General features: G+C 42.8%; 1 protein-coding gene across 1 annotated transcript in view; it reads left to right on the forward strand.

Annotated features, from left to right (window-relative positions):
• The window catches only part of LOC126234698 (lysozyme-like), a 100,012-nt gene extending 81,787 nt beyond the window's left edge, over nt 1–18,225 (forward strand). Inside the window, exon 4 of the mRNA XM_049943439.1 lies at nt 17,799–18,225. Within this exon, the coding sequence (XP_049799396.1) occupies nt 17,799–17,951 (153 nt within the window). The 3' untranslated portion in view covers nt 17,952–18,225. The remainder of the gene's footprint in view (nt 1–17,798) is intronic.
• Nucleotides 18,226–18,803: the final 578 nt, after the last annotated feature.

Raw genomic sequence — 18,803 nt, forward strand, 5'->3', positions numbered from 1 at the left:
GGGTGTATACATTGTGATGTATGGAACTTTCGGTTGGTCCGAGGAGCGCGCACGGATAGCCGTTGTGGTTAAGACGACCTCTGGTGATAAATGTGATAACCGAGCTCGAGTACCGGTCCGGTACAAATTGTCAGCTGTTCGTATAGGGTAATATATCTGCACGTAATACGGCTCATGTCATGGAATTCAGTCAGCATATTAATTTGGAGATATTTCGTTAGCAATTTCTCTTGTTTCAGATATGCATGTAAGAAATACCAGCAATAATTTAGGAAAGCTGATGTTACTTATCTCCAAACAGTATTTTTAAACTATTTTATCTCTAATATACGTATTAATATAGGTGTGGTGTAGTTAGTCGGCTCTATAAATTTTCTTCAATTTAAAAACAATAAAAACGTAAAATTGATTTGTAGAAAAATTAAAATAAAATTCTCCGTTATTTCCGTGCCTAAATAAAAAAAGGATATCTCGTAAAACAAATTTAAAGGAAATAGTAGTTTCCTCGTCTAAGCCAGTCAGATGAATTAAAAAACTGTGCTTAGGTCGTGTTCGCACCGTAGATTGTTGGTTAAAACATCAGGATAAAATCATAATAAGCTTCTCTTATTAGTACCTCATTCAATTATCGATATCTTCAATAAAATGGTAGCACAGACCAGTATAATGGTTATACATAAATCACAAGTGTGACGCATGTAGCAGGGCTCTGTGGTAGCTACTGCGACACACTTGCACCTCACACTGCATGGGGATTATGTGTAGTTAAAATCATATCCACTGTTGCTATTGCCGCGTGCTGTAGGGGCGGGAATAGTCGCGGTTATCGTACCGAACTGCCAGAACATCACTGAGCACGGCTTTATCGCTGTCGGCATTAACATTTAAATCTACTGTGACTTCACATCGCATCGGAACAATAAGCAATCGCACACTTTACACGCGATGCCAACACGTTTGCGCTAAAGGCATTTACAAAGTGAGTATGCGCCGCTATCCACCGATTATCCGTCTGTGGATCTCTGGCGGGTTGCCGAATGACGTCAGTCTATCGTCCTCCCCACCCCACCCCCACCCCTCACCCACCGTCGATGCTGGCGCATTGATGCCCAACGTGTCTATGTCGGTCGACAAGACGACTGTATTTGGTCGCAGTACATAATTATCTGGCGCTGTCTATATTATCACTGTTTTCTGCAACGACGCCTGCATGTGATCTGTACACGTTTGGAGTGACGCTGTACGCCCCAAGGGCCAGCTACGCATTCATTTCCGTTTCACCGTGCCGTAGCTCCTGCATTCACTCGTCAGTGGACTTTCCAGGCTTTTTGGTTTCCTTTCGACACTAGCTTCTCTCTAATTTGCGTTTCCTTTTACTCCAAGCATACGAGTCATTTGAGAAGACATCGCTCATTATTTTGTAATATTCAGTTTAATACAGATTTTCACTTACATACTGGTGAATAATTTTATTGTCTAACTTTGTGTCCTATTATTGGACCAGAAGCTCTTCACGATGACACAGAAATCAACGTTTTAGGTAAAGCGTTTCCATTTACACCAGTTAATAGATTTACACTAAGCTAATTCCTAACAATCACGCGCATGCTCTTACACTGGTTACAGGCAAAACAAATTCTGCCTGAGAAACAAGTGCAGAGATCTATTCGTTGTCGGTTCAACCACTTTTACGCATTATCCTCGTAGTAATTGGCGATTCATGTCAGACATTTTTGCCACACACGAAAGTTCTTTCAAATGCATCGCAAATCTGATATACCGAAAATATTGATATTTTGCATCCGCTGTATGACAGTACCGATGTCACTATTGTCAATTTATCAGTAACTCGATTTCCGCCCACGTTACCTGAGTGGTGGAGCCGAGCGACCGCTACGGTCGCAGGTTCGAATCCTGTCTCGGGTATGGATGTGTGTGATGTCCTTAGGTTATTTAGGTTTAATTCATGAGACCCCCCGCGCTACTTTCTACATTGTAACCCACAGTGGAGTCGGCGTATGGACACGCGCCTCCTTTCTTTTATGCACTATACCAGAAAACGCTGGTTTTTCCCTCACTCCACTGTATATTGCTTCACACCTCTTAACTGACATCAGTATTATTATTCTTTTTTTCCTACACCTTGTTCATAAAAAAAAATTGCTCGCCTTGTACGAGTATAATGTCTTGTGTTATTTTCGCCGGAAGGATGGCATTTCTGTTGTATTTAAGTTTGTACCAATAAAGATCTTTTGTTCATTTACCCTGTTCCTGGTTAAAAAAAAAAAGTGGTCAGCGCGACAGAATGTCAATCCTAAGGGCCCGGGTTCGATTCCCGGCTGGGCCGGAGATTTTTCACGCTCAGGGACTGGGTGTTGTGTTGTCCTAATCATCATCGTTTCATCCCCTTCGACGCGCAAGTCGCCGAAGTGGCGTCAAATCGAAAGACTTGCACCAGGCGAGCGGTCTACCCGACGGGAGGCCCTAGTCACACGACATTATTATTTAGTAACTCGATATATCGATACTTTAATTTTCCGGTCTCTGCACGCCGTGATGGTGCGTAATTATGCATCGGTGACGTTAGACAGGAACTGTTTGCAGTGCTCCGGATACACGGTTTCTGTAACCTTTGTTGGTTTTCCTGCTGCAATCGGCCGCAAGTCCCGCGCGGAAACCGCAGCATTGCTCGTTTCCGCAGCTTGTCGAGGAAACCGTATCAATCGAGAGGTAATTACTGTGTCTTGCTAGATTTCTGTGTATTTTTCATGCTAAGACCGTGACGTGATATCGAAGTGCGTCTTAAAAACTTCAATCCAAATGGTGCGTTAGAGCTAGGTAGGTCAGTGGTAAATTACCAGACCTTTAAACCAAAGGTTTCGAATCCGATCTCCGGTCTCTTAGGATTTTTACCTGGCACTTATCACTTCTTTCATCTCTGGTAATGTTTGTTGATACGAAATAAGCCGAATTTCCACCTTAAACGGTAGATCCCCCCACCCCTATAACTGGCTAGGTAAGTCAGTTCAAAGGTTTGAGGGAGGCAAAGGCACACCACCTTAAAGAGGACCATGCCTAGTACAGCAATGTGGTGTCCAAAATTATATTCGGAATGATGACTGCTTTATTAACTCTTTAAATAATGTGCAAATAACGCTGAGAGGTATAAATGGACTACTTAGTTTGCCTTAGTAAACTATATTGTTTAACCCTTATACATTTTGTGTTTTTTAACACTAACAGATATGAAGAAAATAATATAAAGAATTGTTGCACACTTAGGTTCTTGACATACTTCCAAAACAACTCAGTATAATTAAAATTACTATTTCTGCTAAAATACGACCAGAGGTGTGATGCATAAATGTTTACTCTAGTGATTCACGAAGTTATCTTAAAATTTTTTAAAGGAATTAGGTTTACTTTGTTACCAACGTGTCGTTAAGTAAATATTGTCCAGTTCGTTGGCTGTGAAGGTAGAATATAGAAGTTTCCATACGTTTGTCCTTCGTCTACTCCCCCCACCCTCACTTCTTTTAAGTGTGTGGATACTGCTGATCACTCGGGTGTGATGTAGTGGACGATGCCATATGGGACTGCAACTGGATCAGAAGATCGTATTCACTGTTCCTAATGGGGCCAAAATTTAGTGAAGCATTTTCTGAGAAGGAACGCAGAAAGATTAGGGTTTAACATCTAGTCGCCGACGAGCCTGGTGAGGGTGAGTAGTTTGGTTCTGGGATTGGAGATTGTAGGGGGGCATCACAGTGCATTACAGTCTCCCCCCCCCTCCCCCCCTTTCACGGCCGTCTAAAGTTAACTAGCCGTCGTCCTCATATTTACTACGCCACAGATGACTACGATTATAATGTACGGGGGCGACTAACAAGTTTCCGATTGAGAGCGTTGCTGCGGCGAATATGCAATGCAGCGCGCCACCGATGCGGATGTATAAGCACCGACATGTGGACAATGGATTAGTGTGTCATTCGTGCGTGCGGTAAAAGAGGAAGCGTGAACTATGATGTTATTACTAAATGTTTCCGAACAAGCTCAACATGCTGTTATTCTTTCTTTGGTTGCCGAAGGACAAATATCGGCAGACATACATCGGAGACAAGAATTTCTATGAAGCAGCATGTCTATAGAAAACCAACGTTGTGATGTTCCGTGCATAGCCCACGTCCACTACAGCAAGTAGTAACGGAGAAGTTTTGCCTCCCTATCCCCATACGATTAATACGGCTTCGGTCCCTTAAAATAGGCTTTCAATGGTCGACGATTCCTATCGGACAAGTCTTCGCACTAGGCAGTTACGGATTTCTTCACGCATCCGGACACGGTGCTTTACTAAAAATCTGGTGTGTCGATGGTATAATTGCCTCTATGCTCACGACGACTTTGCCTGATACGCATACAGGTTCTAGACTTCACTGCCTTCGAATGAAAACTTTTTATAATAATAAAATATTAAAACGTTTTAATGTAATAATTATTATTTGTTTACACTTCTTGTGAATACATCCTTTCACCAAAAGTTCCAAAAGAGTCGGAAAACACATTACTTCCTCCAACATACCGGGTGATAAAAAAGTCAGTATAAATTTGAAAACTTAATAAACCACGGAATAATGTAGATAGAGAGGTAAAAATTGACACACATGCTTGGAATGACATGGGGTTTTATTAGAACCAGGCGCTCCACCCCATATTGCTAGACGCGTGAAAGACCTCTTGCGCGCGTCGTTTGGTGGTGATCGTGTGCTCACCCGCCACTTCCGTCATGCTTGGCCTCCCAGGTCCCCAGACCTCAGTCCGTGCGATTATTGGCTTTCGGGTTACCTGAAGTCGCAAGTGTATCGTGATCGACCGACATCTCTAGGGATGCTGAAAGACAACATCCGACGCCAGTGCCTCACCACAACACCACATCTCGCGAAATTCCCACGATAAAAAACAGAAATTAGAACTAATATAGAAACTTGGTGCCAATCATTTTCCCATGCGCCATTCGCGAGTGGAACAGGGAAAGAGGGGATAGGTGGGAAGGCGGAATAGTTAATGGTACCGGAAGCACCCACCGCTACACACCGTCAAGTGGCTTGCGGAGTACTGTTGTAGACGTAAAAATTGCAGTTCAGAGAAGTACAGCACACGCAAAGGCATTTTCCCAATAATTTGAGAAGTGTGCGTGTCAAGAAATTTATTTAAGAACTATAATAATAGAAAACTCTTACCACTAAAATTTACGCGGTGTAAATTCGAAGAGTGAATTCACCCTACCAGTATTTCGTTTAGCACAAAGGTTGTGGACACAGGTAGGCAGATTATTGCTATTTGAGAGTGTAAATGAGGAGTGCTGTCCCTTTCGATCGTTTCCGCCTTCTTTCGGGAAGTCAGTCCTTCCGTTCCTTTTTTAAGTTGGGAGGGAGGTGGGTGGGAGGTCTTTCCCTTTCTCCCTTGCTTCGCTCAAATGCAGTGTTTTGCCCGTGACACTCGTGAACTATCAAACCTTGTCGAATTTGTTGTCGGCGGCAGGCATGGGCAACCTAGGAATGAGTGTCTTTTGCTGGCTGGAATGTTTTACTCAAGCTGTCAGGACGGAACCCTATCAAACTGAACTGAAAATTATCCTATGTCAAACATAGCTTGTAACTTTCTTCCGTTCGTTGACATTTTATATACTGAGTTTTCTTGGTACTTTATTCTTCGAAAGTTAGCCGAGAAGATTCGAAAGTGATGTGTGTAAAAACATTCAAGTTTCCACAAATTCTGTTTTTTCCGGGGGGGGGGGGGGTGCAATCATGACACCCATGACACCCCATACCTCCCACCTTGGATCCGCTCCTATGACGAGGTCATAAGAGGCGGAACGCAAGGTCGGACAGGACATGGAAAGGGAGAAATAGGTTGAGTAGTTCTCGAGTGTAACGTCCTGTCATTTACCATAACTGATTGAACAAAAACCCTGAGAATATAAGTAAAGATGGCCATATGGCCAGTGTAAATGGCCAGACAGAGACTGAGTCCCCCCCCCCCCCTCCCTCTCCCTAATGTGATACCAGTGCCGCAAACTGTGAGAAATGTGTGGACGTGACGGGCCTGTGAAAGTGAATGGTGTGGTAGTGGGAGGGGACAGCTACAGGTAGTACAGTCGCTGCTGCTCACAAACGTCGTTACCTGTGACCGTTATGGCAACCCATTCAGAAGGGATCACTGAGAGGTACAGGCCTATGTCCCATTGCGAATATGGATAACCATCAACTATATAATGGAATGACGACAATGAAAATTTGTGCCGGACCGAGACTCGAACCCGGATTTCCCGCTCATAGCGAACAGTCGCCCTACCATTTGGCTACCCAAGTACGATTTAGAGCCAGATCCAAACTTTCATACGTTGTCAACCATGTGTCTACAAGCTGTACTCGTGCATCCATTATGTATATTCCCGTACAGGGGAGACCTTTAACTTGAAAGTCGCCTTCCAGGTGTCGGCGGATAAGTACGATATTGCAGCACCTGTCACGATGCAATGTTCCTTCGGACGTACATGCATGGCACCGCGATATCTTAATTTTACTGTGGTCAGACGTATGCAGCCGGACTTCCACTATCTACCAAAGCGACTGCAAAATAATTATCGACGTAAATAGTTAGTTGTTCAATATATGTGCAACAGAAATCATGAAATGGCTCTTTCTTTAGATATTTAGAAGCCATACGTTTTAATTACACACAAAAATCTCCAAATGGTAGATGTTTTGTAGTAATCAGTATTTATTTGTTGAGTTAGCTGGTGTTCAGATTATAAACGACTACCTTGATCAAACAGGATACGGCATTAGTGTGAAAGAGATTGAGTTCCAGAGTAGACGTCTCTCTCTCTCTCTCTCTCTCTCTCTCTCTCTCTCTCTCTCTGTGTGTGTGTGTGTGTGTGTGTGTGTGTGTGTGTGACGGACAGCATACGCCTGCTACGCAGGCAACCACACTGACTCTGCTGTACCGCGTGCTGCGTCTGTAGCCCGCGGGTACACGACGTTTAGTGACAGTTGAAATTTGTGTCGGATCGGTGCTAAAATAATAGCATTATTCAAGTTTAGAATAATTGGGGTCCTCTGCAGACATTCTCTTTTCCATAAAATTTTAATAATCAGATTACTACCTTTCTTTCAACATTTACTCTCAACTTATTTTTTATTCTCTAAGGAATTTTATGAACAAATTGAAAGGGTTGCCATGAGAAGTCACTTGTCCGTCTTCGTGGCCAAATTCTTTATGGAGGATATTCGGGAGAAAGCGGTGGCGTCTGTAAGTTTTAAATCAGTCGTCTTTTGGAGATTTGTGGATCACACTTTTAAAGTGTGACCTCATGACTAGAAGAAATGTCTTCAGTTCTTGGACCATTTAAATTCCATTCATGAGAACATCCATTTTACCATGAATCTGGAAAAGGACAGACGCCACTCTTTCTTGGATGTCTTGGTTCACCTCAAAGCTGACGGCACCATCGGACACTGTCTTTACCAAACGTACACATACGGACGGCTGTTACCATCCTGTGGAGACCAACACCAGCGGTATCTTGCTTCAAATGGCTCTGAGCACTATGGGACTTAACTGCTGTGGTCATCAGTCCCCTACAACTTAGAACTACTTAAACCAAACTAACCTAAGGACATCACACACATCCATGCCCGAGGCAGGATTCGAACCTGCGACCGGAGCGGTCGCTCGGTTCCAGACTGCAGCGCCTAGAACCGCAAGGCCACTCCGGCCGGCCAGCGGTATCTTGAATACACTTGTGTCCAAAGCACATATGTGTTCTGATAAGAACCATCTTCAGTAAGAACTGAAACTGTAACAGCTGAAAAATATTTTATGGAAAATATAAAGGCTATCCACTATAGAAGTTTAAAGTAGTTCAGACCGAAGACGTGTCTCCTACCTCAAGAAGCTGAACAGAAAGTGTTGAAGTCCCTGGCACTATACTTCGTAGGGAATCTATTCTTTAAAAAATTGGTTGTAACCTTTCCAAACACTAAGACACGGTTACTGTTCTGTCAGCACCACAGGCAAGCTCGTTGACTCTGTGAAGGAAGATACGATTCTAGGGAAGACAGATCTGCATAAGATTCCCTATCAATATGGACTTTCATACACTGAAGCGCCAAAGAAACTGATGCAGGCATCTGTATTCAAATACAGAGATATGTAAACAGGCAGACTACGGCGCTGCGGTCGGCAGCGACTATATAACACAACAAGTGTCTGGCGTAGCTGTTAGATCTGTTACTGCTGCAACAATGGCAGGTTATCAATATTTAAGTGAGTTTGAACGTGGTGTTACAGTCGGCGCACGAGCGATGGGACACAGTATCTCCAAGATAGCGAAGAAGTGGGGATTTTCCCGTACGACCATTTCAGGAGTATACCGTTAATATCAGTAATCCGGTAAAACATCAAATCTCGAACATCACTGCGGCCGAAAAAATATCCTGAAAGAACGGGACCAACGACGACTGAAGAGAATTGTTCAACGTGACAGACGTGCAACCCGTCCGCAAATTGCTGCAGATTTCAGTGGTGGGCCATCAACAAGTGTCAGCGTGCGAACAACTCAAAGAAACATCGATACGAGCTTTCAGAGCCGAAGGCCCACTCGTGTACCATTGATGACTGCACGACACTAAGTTTTACGCCTCTTCTGAGCCCGTCAACACCGACATTGGACTGTTGATGACTAGAAACGTGTTGTCTGGTCGGGCGAGTCTCGTTTCAAATTGTATCGAGGGGATGGACGTGTAAGAGTATGGAGACAACCTTATGATTTCACAGACCCTGCATGTCAGTATGGAGACAACCTCATGAGTTCACAGACCCTGCATGTCAGCAGCGGACTGTTGAAGCTGATGAAGGCTCTGTAATGGTGTGAGACGTGTGCAGTTGGAGTGATATGGGACCCCTGATATGTCTAGATACGACTCTGACAGGTGACACGTACGTAAGCATCCTGACTGATCTGCTGTATCCTTTCATGTCCATTGTGCATTTCGACGGACTTAGTAATTCCAGCAGGAAAATGCGACAGCCTACACGTCCATAATTGCTACACACTGGCTCCAGGAATACTCTTCTGAGTATAAACACTTCCGCTGGCCATCAAAATCGCCAGACATGAACATTATTGAGCATTCCTGGGATGCCTTACAAGGTGCTGTTCAGAAGAGATCGCCACCCCGTCGTACTCTTATGGATTTATGGACAGCCCTGCAGGATTCATTGTTTAGTCCCCTCCAGCACTGCTTCAGACATTAGTAGAGTCCATGCCACGTCGTGTTGCGGCACTTCTGCGTGCTGGCGGGGGCACTACACGCTGTTAGGCAGATGTACCAGTTTATTTGGCTCTTCAGTGTATTTCGGACGTACTATGGGAACAGGTCGAAAACGTTACGCACAACGCTGGCGCTGTAGACCCCTGCCTCAGCCTGATTTATCTGGAGTTGTCCTGCACCATATATGAACAAGCCGCAGTATATAAGAAAGCCTAGATTTGTTTCATTGTTCTCGGATTCGGATTTTATGGTAGTCATCGAAATACTTTTGACGAGTGATTTTATTAACTGTGATGATGGTTTTACTTTGATTGGATATAGAACCCGGCACTGACAATTGTTAGTTAAGTCTCTTAGGCAAGACCAGAGTTTGTGATACATCGTCATTGAGAAGAGGCATCGCTGTAGCGTATCTCTCTTCTGCCCGTGTGTTATTTCTTCCATCAGGATTATCCGTGTTCAGATGCGCTATTAGCTGACTGCCAGTCCATTAGGCGAACGGGAGTTCTTTATCGTGTCTTGAGGGATGGCTCCAAAGATGGCTGAACGTTTGACAGTCGAAATATTGGCAGATAACAGAATTGCATTAAGGCTAAATTCTCACAATTTTATATATTAAGTGATACCCTGTGAAAACATGAAGATTCACATTCTGTAAATAATTTTTCATTTGTATTAATTTTCCTCCACCTTTAGCCATTTCTCCCTATATATAATCTTCAGGAATCTTTGTGTCTTCAAACCTCGAAAGATTTCACACATCTGGCAGTTTTATGACTGTTATTAATTTCGTTTTTAAATATCGTTATTTCTAATTATTCACTTAAACTATAAAAACATTTAAAAGACACGGCCACGTGAAAAATGTGAATGCTCCGTTTCTAGCCACAGAGTTCTCAAAATATTTTACTCTGGCATAATGTCATTGTAAGGTATCAACACATTCTATGTCATCTACGTCTACAAATATATCCATTGTCCGCAAGCCACGTTACGGTGTGTGGCGGAGAATACTTAGTGTGCCACTGTTACTTCCCCCTTTACATGTTAACAGTCGAGAATGATGTGGTGGGAGGGGAGGGGGAGGGACAATCGTTTAAGTCTCTGCGTGAGCCCCAAGCTCCCTAATTTTAATTTCTTCGTCTTTCCACGAGGTATGCGTAAGAGGAAGCAACACGACGTTGGTTGACTCTTCGAGGGATGTACGCTCTCGGAATTTTAATAGTAAACTACATCTTTATCCACAATGTCTCTCCTGTAACGTCTGCCACACGAGTTGGAGATAATCTCAGTGACACTTTAATACTTATCTGTGACGAAACGCGCTGCTCTTCTTTGGTTGTTATCTATTTTTATACCAACCGTATTGCGTATGGGTCCGGAGTTGACGAGCACTATTGAGCTATTGGTCGAATGAGGGTTCCGTAAGCTACCTTCTTCGTGGGTAGACTTCACTTAAAGAAGATTCCAGTGTATTTCCTACGAATAGTTGTATGTGGTTGCTCCACTTCGTTCCATAGGCATACTTGATGTTTAATGTATGTGGCTGCTTCCAGCGATTGTTCCACAATAGTGTAATTTTACGGTAACGGGTCTTCCCAGCTATTTGTGCGGAATGCTTTACATCTGTTTATTGAGGTTCAGTTGCCACTCCCTCAAGCAGACATCGATTCTCCTGGTCTTTCTACAATTCGCTACAATTCTGTAGCGTTAAAACTTCTATGTGTACAACAGCGCCATCCACGAAGACCAGCATGGAGCTTCCCACGCTATCCACTATGTCATTTATATTTACTGTGAACAATAAGGGCCCTATTATAATCCTTTGGAGTACGCCCGAAGCAACTTTTACGTCTGAAGATTTCTCTCCGTTAAGAATGTGTTGTTCTGTTTGCTACAAACTCTTCAGTTCAGTCACAAAGCTGGTGTGATATTGCGTACTTTCGTATTTTGTTCATTAGACGACAGTGCGGAACTAAATCGAAAGCCTTCCGGAACTAATGGAACACAACAGTCTGCGTCTCGTGAACAGACAGAGTGAGCTAGGGTTCATGTTATTGTTGTTTGCACAATCCATGACGATTCCTACAGTGGAGATTTTCGGGCCTCCAGAAAGGTCTACGCTAGCATCAAACGTGTTCCGAACTTCAACATATTGACATCAGCAATATAGGCCTAAAGTTTTGTGGTTCTATTCAGTGACGCCTCTAGTAACGAGGATGAAGTGTGAATTTTTCCAGTCACTGGAAAGACGGGTAACATACAATATGAACGACAAGGAAGAGGCAACAATAAGACTCGAGACCAAGAGCGAAGTACTCTTATTGAAAAGGTTATAAGACAGGGATGTAATCTTTCACCTCAACTGTTCAATCTGTACATCGAAGAAGCAGTGACGGAAATAAAAGAAAGGTTCAAGAGTGGAATTAAAATTAAAGGTGAAAGGTTATTAACGATAAGATTCGCTGATGACATTGCTATCCTCAGTGAAAGCGAAGATTTATTACTGGATGCGGTTAATGAAATGAACAGTCTAATGAGTGCAGAATATGGTTTGAGAGTAAATCAAAGAAAGACGAAAGTAATGAGAAGGAGCAGAAATGAGAACAGCGAGAAATTTAATATAAATAACCAGCGACGGACGGAGCAAGGAGGACATCAAAAGCTGGCTAACACTGGCAAAAAGAGCACTCCTGACCAAGGGAAGTCTACTGCTGTCAAAACGTAGACCTTAATTTGTGGAAAAAATTCCTGAGAATTTAATTTGGAGCACAACATTGTATGGTAGTGAAATGTGGACTGTTGGAACTGAAACAGAAGAGAGAAGAAGCTTTTGAGATGTGGTGCTACAAACGAATGTTCAAAATTGGGTGGACTGATGAGGTAAGGAATGTCCTTTTCCGCAGAATCGGTGAGGAAAAAATGTATAGAAAACAATGACAGGAAGAAGATATAGGATGATAGAACATCTGTCAAGACATCATGGTACTAGAGGGAGCTGCAGAGGGTAAAAACTGTAGAGGAAGACAGAGATTGGTATACGTCCAGCAAGTAACCGAGGGCATAGGTCGCAAATGCTACTCTGAGACGAAGAGGTTCGCACAGGAGAGGAATTGGTGATGAGCCGCATCAAACCAGTCAGAATATTGATGATTCAAATGATCGTTTCGCTACTTATGTTTGTCTATATTGTCCATGGAAAATGAAACAAACACAAAAAATACATTGAAATAATATTAAGAGATTCTCACATTCAGACTAATGGTTTTTTAAATTTAATTTTTATTCTAGATGACAATAGGCGTGAGTTTAACTTATCGCAAGTGGCTACATGACACACACACACACACACACACACACACACACACACACACACACACACACACAACAACAAAATAAAGGCCTTACGTCTCAAAATCTGTCACCTTCGGCTCACAAACGACTTGTATGAGCAGCTCTTGACAAATCAAAGAAACGCAAGGACATGTACCGCCATGAGAGCTGGTTTTCTGAAGAGCGGCAAGTTCCAAACGGAACTTGGAATGCACGACTGCTCTACATAACGATTACTGTCACTATGTTCAGTCCTCGAAATGTCAGCGCCTCATTTTCTGCCTAAATCCAAAACACCTGCTCAACATGCATGAGTTCAGGGTCTCTCTCCAATAGTATTAGTAAACATCTGCTGACGGACAGGATGTGATTTCCATTATCTGAAAAATTCCAGTGGGATGGAAACAGGTTCACAATAAACGATACTTCCTGTTTTCAGTAGGATGAACTCCGCATTCTGTATTGACCTTACAGCTGAGTGTTTACATTTATCTGTTTGTGGTTTTGTTGTCCATGTTTGTTACTAACTTTTCTTGGGATGCATTGTTTTTGGATTTTTGTACTCTGGTATTCACTTGATTTTGCTAGTTGTCTATGATTAGTGGCACTGTGTGCAATATCTGGAGCGTGTATCTAACTGCTACTTGTTTGTGTGTGTTTGGGTGATTTGATGTCTGGTGTATTACTGTATTCATTGTTCCGAATTTTCAGTATGCTTCAAATAAGTGCCGGTGCTTCTCAATTTAACTATTTTTGATCTTTTTCTATTATTAAATTTATTTTGGCTGTTTGTCCATCGCTGTGTTCATTGGTGCTGTAGTGTCCTGTGGTCGGCAGGAAAGAACTAACAGTCAGTTTGAACACACTTTATTACAATTAATGAGAAAACGCCTTCTTGGCATGGACGAAGTTTCAAACGCAAACCAAACAAAAAAAACCTCAACTCCGTGGCAGCAAAACAGATAAGGGAACAAGACAATGGAAGAAAATACTGAACAAAAATACTCTACAAAATTCAGCGTGCTACTACAAGGCTATCGCGAGTGAATACGAGGCTAGGGCCGGCGTAAGTACTGGACAGAGCTGTTCCTAGTGGTTGGGAGAACGCTGCCGGTCTGATGGTCTAGGCGTGCTTCTAAAGCCAGGTCGGCGGAGTGCTACAGCAGTCATAGATGTTCCTATTGGTGGAACACTCTTACATGTTGGCTGGCGAAGTAGTTCCGTGTTTATTTGGAAAGTCTGTTATGTTCCTGTCCGCTGGCGATGTTTCTCTCCGCGCTGCTGAAAGGAGGTTAGCAACCCATCTTGCGTGTCGCTTCTGTGGGCTCTCTAACAATAAGGGGCCGCTACGGAAGATGCCCGGCTGTCTCCCAGTGGGCCCTCCACCTGAAACAGCCTGCCGTCGGTTTTACAGCTGGAAACGACCCCTGAAGATCGCTTTACACCCGCGAAGCACTCTTACACCAAAGGCATTAATGTGCCAGTACGCCAACAACATATCTGTCAAAAACTTAAAGGCGTAGAAAGTAACAGAGCTTCAGTTCCTGCTTGACAGGAGGTGAGCGATGTCATCGAAAGTATATACCAGACATATTTCGTAAGAGGCACCAGGCGAATTTTCTCATATTTTACGTTACATGTTTACTATTTAGTTTTGTATTGTTTAGAGGAAGTCAACCCAAATAAACACGATTCATCACATCTTTCCTGCGAAGCCCAGTATGAACTGAAAACGTCAATTTGCCTCCTACCAGAAAATAAATATTTTTTAAAGTGTAATTTTATAGTCTCGTTCAGTAGAATGGTCCCAAATTAGTCTGCTGCCATATTCACTGTGGTACATTAGACTCCATCACAACAGCCGGTATTCAGAATCTAAAGATGACTGAGAAAAGTGATTATGTATCACCAGTATTATTCCCAGCAGTCATAGTAGCAGTTCTGAGTACTCTAAACTAGGAAGGGCGAGAAGGAATACACATTAATGTTAGTTATCTGAAATGCCTTCGTATCGCTGGTGACACTGTAGTGATTGCGTCAAGTGCAAATAGATTGCAGCTACTTCTGGAGTAACTGAAAAGAGTAGATTTGAATATAGACCACTAAAATCAGTTTTGTCACGACTAAAATACACTGAAAAGAGTGTGGCCTACAGTGAACTGATAGAACCACTGGGTGTACTGTGTAAAGGATGGATGGACGGTAAGTAAATAATTACAGACATGAAAGTGTCCTGGAATGCATTTGGTAAAATAAATAGTTTTTCAGACTCTATCTTTCCTGTATCCATGAAACAGGAAAGTTTATAATCAGATTGTACTATCAGTTTTGTCTTACGGCAGTGATAAAAGCCATTCTCACTGTAATGAAAATGAAATTGAGGTAGGCAGGACGCATAACTGAATGAAACGAATGTTGAAGTCTTCTGAATGGGGACTCAGCAGTTGCGTACACCATGACCACCACTCCAGTGTTAGTAACAAAAGGAGGGCCACCGTTGGTAGTCGAAATAGGGAACTGTATTTCTGTTGCAAATCGATTTCGTTTTCGATGATGATGATTATGATTATGATTATGATTATGATTATGATTATGATTATTATGATGATTATTATTATGATGATGATTATGATGATGATGATGATGATTATGATGATGATGATGATGATGACAGTAGTGAGTTTGCAGATAACGGTACTGATGATAATGAATATGACAATGATGCTGATCACAATGTTGACTATTATGATGATGATATTGACAGTTATAATGATGATAATCATAATGCTGTTACTGTTGATGACAATGCAACTGCTGGCGGTGGCGTTGATAGTGCTTATATTGACTATCATAATTATAAAAGTGATACTGCTAGTTGTGCTGATGATCACAAATGATGCCAGTACTATGAGTACAGTGATACTGGTGATGAAGACTATGACAATCATAATGATGATATCCTCAAGGACAATAATGTTGATGGTGATAGAAATATCAGCAGTGACAGTAATGACTATATTGACTGATACTGTGACTGTGAAGTTGATGTGAACTGGTAACTTTGACAAATGGTGACAACCATGATAATGATCGTAATGTTGGTGGTGATGACTACATCAATGATAATGATATCAGCAAGGACGATAATGATGATTATGATGACAATAATAGTATCGACAAGGACTGAATGATTATGACGATGAGAATGGTGATGAGTTTAACATCAGTGACGACGATGACAATGACGATTGATATGGTAATCTTAATGGTGCTAACGACAATGTTGACTGACGATGGTGGAGATATGACAAAGTTACTCATTATTTTTGTTAATCAATGTGTGAGATGTTAAACAGTCTGTTTATAACACATTGACGGGAAAAGAATTGCAACACCAAGGAGGAACTGTGCGACAAAAACAAAAGTTGGTAGACTTGTTTCTACAACTGCAAGATGGTCTCTCTTCGAATTTTACGCCAGTCGCACTGGAGTGGGGTATTAGCGCCACTACGAGGACGCAGATCAGGTTTGCTTTAAATACACGCTGTAATGATCGTGAGGTTTATTTACCTTTCAAATTGGACGTGGTGAGTTGACATCAGTCGAGAATGCCTTTAACGTGACAAAGGCACCGTTATCAGCACCTCACTGAGTTTGAACGAGGTCATGTAATAGGGATACGAGGAGCTTAATGTTCCTTCTGCGATACTGCAGAAAAACTTGGTAGCCCCTGTAGATGATTGCTGGGAGCAATGCATGTTTGCATGAGAATGCATGTTAGCAAGAAATCTGGGAACCGGGTGGGCACGTGGCATTACAGAGATGGAAGACCATCGTGTTCGGTTTATTGCTCTGGCGCGTTGTACTGCATCGGAGCAGCAATTTGAGTTTGTTGGTACCACAATGTAACAAAGAACTGTTACAAATTGGTTACTTAGAGGACAGCTTAGAGACAGACGCGTATAGCGTGCATTCCACTGACCCCAAACCACCACCATTTGCAAGTTTAGTGGTATCAAGCGAGAGCTCTGTTGTTTCCAGTAAAAGCCGTGTTTTGCTTAGGAGTTATGGTCTGCGGTGCGATTTCGTATGACAGCAGGAGCACTCTTGCAGTTACCCCACGTACCCTGCCTGCAAATTTGTACGTCAGTCTGGTGATACGACCTGTTGTGCTGCCGTTCATGAACAACATTCCAGAGGGGTTTCAAACAGGATAACGCTCGCCCACATACCGTTGCTGTAACGCAAATTGCTCTACAGGATGTCGATATGTTTCCTCGGCCTGCTCAATGACCAGATCTGTCACCAATCGAGCACATACGGCACATCATTGGGAGACATCTCTAGCGTCATCCACAACTAGCACTAATCGTCCCTGCATTGACCGACCAACTGAAACAGTCATGGAACTCCATCCCACAGACTGGCATCTAGCAGCTGCACAACGCATTGTACGCACGTTTGCATGCTTGCATTTAACAGTCTGGTGGTTACACAGGCTATTAATGTAACAGCATTTCACATTTGCGTGGCTTGTCTCGCGCTTAAAATAGCCTGTGGCCTTATTATGTTAAGTACCAGTAGATGTCACCTAGACAAATGTATTTATTTCATTCATTCTTTCTTTTCTTTCTTTTGCTTGTGCCATTTTCCCGCAATGACGCAGGATCGGCATGGTTAATCGTATTTGGCTAGGTTAATTTAAGGGGTGGCCCTTCATGCCACCACCCCGTACCCCCCAGGACGGAATTAGTGTACCCCAACTGTCTGAGTCTAGTGTAATCCATGGAATTGTGCGAATGTGTTCAGATGTCTGCGAGCCGTGTAACTGAGGCGGGACGTGGGGACCAACCTGGTATTCACCTAGTGGGATGTGGAAAACCGCCTAAAAACCACATCCAGGCTGGCCGGCACACTGGCCTCCGTCGTTAAGCCGCCGGGCGGATTCGACCCGGGGCCGGCGCGCCTACCCGAGTCCAGGAAGCAGCGCATTAGTGCTCTCGGCTAACCTGGCGGGTCATTCACGATATTTCATTACTGTGCGTTAATTATTTTTTGTTGTTGCAATTTTTTCCATCAGTGTATGTTCAATTCTGTTGGCTTTTGTGACACTGTATGTCCGTGTTGCAGGACTGCAACGGCAACCAGCAAGTGGACTGCCACGACCTGGCGCTGCTGCACTTCCTGGGCCCCAGCTGCGAGGGGACGATGCCCTCCGCCTACACGGACGAGTTCGACAACTGCCGCTTCAACGCGCTGCTGCTGGGCGCCGGCGACATCTGACCGCCGCAACCACCCTCACCCCTACTCCCTGTAACATAGTATTGTATTTATGGAGACACAGCTCATTAAACTATTCTGTGCACTATCTCCTGTATCCGCTGTTTGTTATGTAGACCCGTAGCGAATAGATCCTCGAATGTGTGGGACACGGCAGGAAAGCAAAAGTATGTAAGACATATTTACAAAATAGCTAATATGCTTATGTTCTTTCCACACATCCTTAAGTGAGACGTTCGTCAAGGGTGAAGGTGAAATAAAACAAAAGGTCATCATTTTCAAAAAGTTATCATTTTCACATGAATTATAAAGGTATTGACGAACTTTCAAACATCTGCACAGCTACGTGCCTAAGATTATTCTTAGGATATTTTAGCCAAGCATCAACTAGACGATAACTCTTCTCAGAGTTTACTTACACATGTCGCATGAATGCACTGAAGGTATATTGCTGCCATGTATCAAAAAGTATTCATTTTATGTTGATATGTGGTTCAGTTAGAGAGATGTAAACCATTTGACTGTGCTAAGCAAAATCATTATTGAACTAGAGCGACTTGGCCACCAATTAATGCTTTAGGCTGCTCTTCAGGTACATTAGTGGCCAAGTCTATTTAGTCTGAAATATTTTCTGTGGGAAGGGTGGAACATCTTTCACGGATGTTAAGTACTGTTATGCAGTACACAGTGCTTCTAGTTGCTGTACCTATGCCTATCAATATTTGTGGATACATTATACATGTATTACACACAGTATCACAAAATTATATGAAGAATATAGTTGCAAAACCTATCCAGCTGCTTATATCAAGATTTCAGTACCTACTCACTCTGAAATGTTCTGTTGTAATATGT

Source organism: Schistocerca nitens, chromosome 2 (assembly GCF_023898315.1).
Source record: "Schistocerca nitens isolate TAMUIC-IGC-003100 chromosome 2, iqSchNite1.1, whole genome shotgun sequence".
NCBI classification, from domain to species: domain Eukaryota; kingdom Metazoa; phylum Arthropoda; class Insecta; order Orthoptera; family Acrididae; genus Schistocerca; species Schistocerca nitens.